General features: G+C 33.6%; 1 protein-coding gene across 1 annotated transcript; it reads left to right on the top strand.

Annotated features, from left to right (window-relative positions):
* Positions 1 to 1,971: 1,971 nt before the first annotated feature.
* LOC309394220 (mitochondrial calcium uniporter regulator 1-like) lies at positions 1,972 to 5,898 on the top strand (the record flags this gene model as incomplete). The annotated part of the gene is made up of 2 exons (XM_081957111.1): positions 1,972 to 1,983; positions 3,793 to 5,898. The coding sequence occupies 2 exons, from the start codon at positions 1,972 to 1,974 to the stop codon at positions 4,498 to 4,500; spliced, it is 720 nt and encodes a 239-aa protein (XP_081813237.1). The 3' UTR covers positions 4,501 to 5,898.
* Between the last annotated feature and the right edge of the window lie 1,225 nt (positions 5,899 to 7,123).

The raw sequence follows: 7,123 nt of genomic DNA, 5'->3' as shown, positions 1-7,123 counted from the left end.
TATAATTTAGTTATACTAGCAGTCTTTGAATATCTGGTTTTGTTCTCAGGCAGGGGTTAGGATGGTCACTGAGTCCCTAAATGTAATTATTTTAGGTTTTCTGGTGTGCTGTGTCTATTCCTAAGTTTATTCAGTTCTTTTTTATATTATTGTTTCATGTTTTAGAAGTAAGCCTCCCAGATTCATCTGTAAAGTCTCCATATAAATAAATATAAATACTCAATAGACAATATGCTTGAAGAAGTACTACATCATGGATTTATCTGTACAATTTTGAACTCTGCAAACAAGCATAAAAAGGAATGTGACTGACAAAATACCTTCAGTTTAAGGTAGACACTGGAAACGCTGCACACCGAGAAAGCTGAAGAAGTTTCTTGGATGAGAAGTGAAACATCTTCAAAGAAAAACCAGAAAGTCCAGTTGCCTCTTGAAAAAGCACCTTTGAGACAACCATGACTTGGATGACTGAGAATCTCCATAGACATTTATGAGAAGATGTTAATATAAAGCCTATAATCTGTGGGATAATAAGCATGCTTTCAGTTATTTTCCCCTACTTTGGAGCTATCCTAGTACAGTTTAACATAACATTGTCTTATATTGTCATCATAAAGTAATTAATATTTGCTGTTATGTCTTTTGGGGACACAATGGCTCACTAGTTAAAGACTCTGAGCTTATCAATTGGAAAGCTGACAGCCCATGTTCGAAACTTAAACACCAGGCAATGGGTCAGGTTCCTGTTACTTGTTTCAGCTCCTGTCCACCTAGCAGTTTGAAAGCATGCAAATGCAAGTAGATAAATGGGTACCACTTCAAGTGGGAAGATAACAGTGTCCCATGCACCTCAACGTATAGTCATGCTGGCCACATCACCAAGGAAATGTTTTCAGACAACTCTTGCTAAGAAACAGAGATGAGCATTCAGTCGGACATGACTGGACAGCGGAAACTTTTACCTTTATTGTGGCTTTTAATTCATATATCAATGGTTTCTAAGATGCTTGTCTTTGAAACAGAGTGTGGGGAAAAACCAGCACAAAAGAAAATATATTTCTCAAGATAAAACTCTTTTCCAGAAGACCAATCAATGAATGTCTGCCAACTGCAACATCTTCACAAGATGTTGTCTTGCTTGGAAAGTTCACCTCAACCAACAACCACTGGAATTTTTAGAGTGTGATATAAAATGATATTTTACATTGGTTAACAGTCTACAACTAGCATTTCTATTAATTGAAGCTTTGAAATCTTCTTCAAGGATAAATCTATGAAGAACACATTATAATAATCTACCCATGATGTAAGGAAAGCAATGCTAAAAGATGCCAGGGGTGAGCAATTTAGCAATATTTTTGGTTAGCATACTAAATAGAATTACATACAACCACTCTTAATCATTGCTCCTATCTAGAAGTCCTTGGGTAGGAAAGAGTCAAGGATCATTCCTTACCTATCAATGTACTCTGTATGTGGAAGTACAATCACTTCTGGAAGAGTTGAATTCCAATCCTGTCTTAATTTTTTTCTATTGACCTACAGCACCTAATTTCTTGCATTTAATTTCAGTTTAGGATTCTAATTTTACCAATGTATTACCTGCATGCCAAATAAAGATGAGTAATAAAGTGAACATGAAGTGAAACTGTAATTGAAGAAGAAGGCATTTAACATGAAAATAACCAGAACTGGCTGTTTCTATGAATATTAAAGTAGGAGAAGCTGTAATTGGGTGAGTTTGCAAAGAACAATTGGATGTTTAAAAGAACAGAAGCTCTGAGTAGGTCTATGCTTTTTGCCAACTTTTATCATCCATAACCTGGTACCTTCCAGGTAAGCTGTGTTACATGGCATTTTAGAATTGCAGGAAGGAATGCCTTTTCTCCTTATAGTTATTCTAATCCAGCAGTCTGCTGCCATGGTGGCATCTGATCTGTTCAATTATAGTTCCTGTTATTTGCGGTTAGCATGGCCATTAGGGTTAGGGTATATACATCTGGATGCCAAATTGCAACATCAATTTATGTGTAAATTGGAAAAAAAAGTGCAGTAAGAGTCAGAAAGATTGAATGCAAACTGTAAAAATGGCTTGAACGTCTAGAAGACAGAATTTTTTTCTTGGGGCTTCCAAATAAGACCTAATGTTTTAAATCAAAAGGCATTGGTCTTCTATTCATTTTTTTCCTCAATGCATTTTGTAGTGGTTTTGTTATAAGGACAAAAAATATAATAGATGGTAAAAGATAATGGGAGTTAATATCGGGAAATGATTATGTTTTCCATATACAGTCCAACCAATTTTCCAAAGAAATGAAACATATAAATTGCACAATACAATCTTTGCTTAAGGGCTTAATAGTTGTATGCTTGCGATATGGAATAGCATCATTCCTGTTCTTCAGAATGCTACTGTGTTGCCTGCTTCCATCAAGAGCAGACGTGGATTGCCCAGTTTGGCCAGGTTTGGCCAAACCAGTAGTGGAATTCAGGCCTGGGTTGCAGAACCGGCAGCGACCCAGGCCTGTCACGCCCCCCAAACTGGTTCCCTTGCCACCGCTGATGCTGCTACCATCTTGGATTTTAGTGACTGCGCATGTGTAATTCACTGTAAATTGTTCTGCGCATGCATGCAGAACAATTTCCATTGAATAGCTAAGGTGACCAACTTTTTTACAATGAAAAGGAGGACAAATAAATTGGAAAAAATATATCGTAAATAAAAGAAATATTTTATTCATTGCAACAATAATACACTAAAATATGATATATGAATAATAAAAACATTTGCAACATTTTATATTGTAATTGTGCTTACATGCCTGTTAATTATTATTTAAATGAGTACTTTTCCATTGAATTAATATTTTTTGTCAATGTATCATCTTCTAACAATATATTGGAAATATCTGAACAAGAAATATCCTTCATATTGAATTTTATGGCAAGTGCTGCAGCTAGAGTATCAACATTCAATCTCGATTTCTCACTTGTCAAAAAATCATTGGCAATTGAAAAAAACTCTTTCAACTGCTGCATTAGTTCCAGGGCAGCACAACGTAAATTGAACAAGTATAAATAAATGTTTACATGGAATATGTTCATTTTTGAAATGGCTGAAAGTATCCACCCATCTTTTATCAATTTCAACATGATGATTTTCCCATTGTATTAATTTTTCAGAATTTAAATATACATTCAGTCTTCTAATTTCTTCAAAGAGACAATTGTCGTCTATTTTAATGTCTAGCATTTCTTTAGATAAAAATTCAACACAAGATTCAATATCTGTTCAATATCCTTGCGATGAAGTAAAAAAAAACACCATTAAAAACTGTTTAATAAAACGTGAATTGTACTTATCTCTGTATAATTGAATATTCACTGAGAAAGAAATAATTATCGTGAGTCATTCAATTGCCGACGTGCCGTGAGTCTACTGCGTGCGTATGTGCCGTGTTGTGTTTCGGTAAGAAGTAAACAAAGCCACTTGCACGCGGCACTCTCTCTCAAGGTCTCCCGTGCGGAGCACATGCGTCTCATAATCGCGTCTTATACCGCACTATACAGAGTCTTGACGAATTGTCATGTCAAATACAAATACGTCACATAACGCACAACAGATTAGTCTTCAAATATCGAAAAGGAGGACATGTAGGAGGACACTTTTTGAGGGAGGACAGAACTTACAAAAGAAGGACTGTCCTCCCTAAAGGAGGACGGTTGGTCACCTTAGAATAGTGCACATGCACATGTTGCACGTGGTTTGTGAACCGGTAGTAAAACCGGCAGCAACCCACTCCTGATCAAGAGTGCAGCCTGAGCGGGAGTCACTGCCGAGCGGTGGAAAGACGAACTCTGCAGTTTCAAAACAGCAAAAGTAGATGTTCACCATTGGGAAGTAGAACACTTTATTTTGATACCCACGCCTTTGTATGCCTTTTGGAAGAAAATGGATTCACCACTCAACAATCTGAGATCATTGTGTCTGCTATAATGAACATTATGAAAAACAATGTGGATATGATACACAAAGACATGGTCACCAAAATGCAACAGGAAATTGCTGTTCAGCAGATAATGTCTCACATTGGTGTTGTAAAAAAGGATATGATTATTTTGGAAAAGAGTGAATTTTCAGCACTCCAAGCAGAAAATGAGAAAATAAAACTTGAACCTCAGCAGTTAAAAAAGCAAGTAATGGATGAATCTTCCAAAGTGCGAACAGATAGCAAATTAGATTTCAATCTAGAAAAAAGCAGAGTAAAAGAATTGTATTCACTGAATGATAGAAAAGTATTGAAAATGAGAACAGAAATAATGGAATTGCATGCCCAGCAAGATCGAGCTTTAACACAGACTTATAGAAAAATAGATACTGAAGTTGCAGGTCTGAAAACAATGCTTGAATCACACAAACTTGACAATATCAAATATTTAGCTGGTTCAGTGTTTACATGCCTTACAGTAGCACTCAGATTTTATCGTTTATGGATATAATGAAACATTATTTTCAAATATCTTGCATTAGCTTGCCATGAGAAATAACATGTTATTTCCATCTGAGAGAGTAGCATTTTATTTATTTATTGCACTGAAAAATATAATCAAAGAATTACATATGGGCGCCTGAAAAATGTATGGGTATCAAAATATTGAAGGAAACCTTGCCTGTGTTATGGGCATCCATATTTTGCACAGAATATGTCCACTCAGAACTGAATGTTTATATGTCTCCAGGATATTATGATCCTAAAAAGATAGCTTTTAAATTACCAACTACCTATATCAAATTCAAGTTTTAAGTTAGATTAGTGGTATTATAACAACAGACATTAATCCTAAATGAGTGGGGATAAAATAATTCAACTGCCTTTATTTATCATGTTTCTTCAGAGCTAGAAATTCTTGAATTATGTCAGGGTTTTACTTTCTATATGTTGATAAACAGGATTCTAAAGATTTCTTGTTTCTGTATTTAATGGATGTTTCCATTGTCATCTGTTGTTAATAAATCTCCATCCAAATGTTTTATAAGCAACGGTTGTGAAAAGATTGTGCTGATAATAAAATGCCAAAAGAACAGTAGACAAAATCTTAACTGTTTCCTTAATATAAAAATAATGGAAGCAAAAACTTTTACAAACATTTAATTTTTAAAGTTTTACTTCCAATATTTTTACATTGGAGGAACAGCTAGAGAAAAAAGGCATTTTTTCTTAATAAAATAATAAAAGGATACCAACACAATTATAAACCTATTTTTTTTAAAAAAAGGTTAATCGGGTTTACTCTCAGCTAGTGATTACAAGGTTGTAGCCTATTGAGATTTTTTCAATATTTCCAGAATAACAGTAATTATAAATCAGTGACCAAATTTATTTACAGTTAAGCAGTATAAGAAGTTCTTAAAGAGAAAACTTACCTAAGTAGAAAATAGTATCGGCAATTGCAGCTAGAAGATACCAAATACCACAAATACATACCTGGAAATAAATTCTCATGAAATCAAAAGAATAGTCATTTTGCAGATTGGAAAATTATGTGTACAAGTTAGGCCAAAATTTAAACCTAGCACATATCCATAGGTCCATTTCTTCTAGGGAAATGTGGAAGAGAATACTTGTTTTACATAAGCAATTGATTAATTGTTAAATTTGGCAACATAAAAGAAGTTATCACTTTTATGATGAAACACCAATTGATAGTAACTTTATTATTATCAAAGAAAAGAAAAATGCCTAGGTTTTTTCAGCTCATATGCCAAAATAATCCCACAGCAAAATACTTTTAGTTGTTCATACTTATATAATTATTTCCCCTTCTTTTGTGACTTTTATTGTCGATCACAAGCAAAATTGCCATTGATTATGATCCATTTAATTAACCTCTTAAGAAAGATTATAGCCATTTGTCTGGAATGGTATAGGGTTTCCTGCCTAGGCAGGGGGTTGGACTAGAAGACCTCCAAGGTCCCTTCCAACTCTACTATTGTATTGTATTAGACTTGAATGGTTTCTTCTTAAAATAAAGGTGACTTGAGTGCTTGCATTATTTTTATCAATTTTATAAATATAAAATACTCAGAAGAAATATATTGATGAATAAGATTTACTGAGTAATACAAACTATGAAATATTGTTTCATCATAGTTTACCACAACATTTGACCTTTTTTATTATGCTACATGTGTAATTACTTCTTTGTAATAGTAGTTCAAAAGCCTCTTTACATGTAAACTGTCACAAATTAGTGGCAAATGTTTTATAAAGAAATTCATTTACAAATAAATAGATACCTTACACTAAATAAAATAATAAAATGAAAACAAAGTGCATCTTTTAAAATATCATTTATTTATTACTGTAATGGTTATATAGCTTCCTCAGACACAAATATTTCACAAACAGCTTAAATCTCCAGGAATTTGATATTTCTTGCGTATAGCCGAATAAACATAACTGGAAAATGTACAGACCTGAGTGCTGTTCTCAACTGCAAGATACTAAATATTCCCAATCTTTTTTTTCATTGCAGTAGTAATACAGTAGAACTAATGTCACTGAGAAGAATTCAGTATTATGAGGCTGACATCTGCCTTTGGGTGATGAAGAGTTTAGATAAAAATCTATCTAAGAGCACAAGTCCTGATGAGGTCATGTATTCCTTTCGAGTGATGATGGTATTTATTGCTATATATACTAATGCTTCACTCGATCCATCATTCTCTGAATTTGGAAATCTGCTATGCATTTCCCCAAACAGCAAGAAATCTCTCCGGATGATACTATTTAAAAATGTCATATAGCACGTTTTTTAAAAAACCACAACATTATCATTATGGTTTTTTGTTTCATAATGAGCCATTATAGCTATTGTGTCAATACAGAAACCCTTTTTACATCACTGTTGATCCAAAAGCATTTTAAAAACAAAATAACAGTTTGAACCTTAAAAGTGTTGTGAGTTTATGTTAATAGTAGTTCCTTTGCAATACTTTGCAAAATGGAAATCAGCATTATTGAGTAATTAAAAATATCTTCAGATTCATTCATGTAAATGTTTTTGAGCCTAAGAGCAGGAAAAAAATCAATGTATTAATTTCATCCATTATAAAATATCA

Source organism: Natrix helvetica (genome assembly GCF_964273705.1).
Source record: "Natrix helvetica genome assembly, chromosome: 6".
In the NCBI taxonomy this organism is placed as follows: Eukaryota; Metazoa; Chordata; class Lepidosauria; order Squamata; family Natricidae; genus Natrix; species Natrix helvetica.
This window is presented reverse-complemented; position numbering and strand designations above follow the sequence as displayed.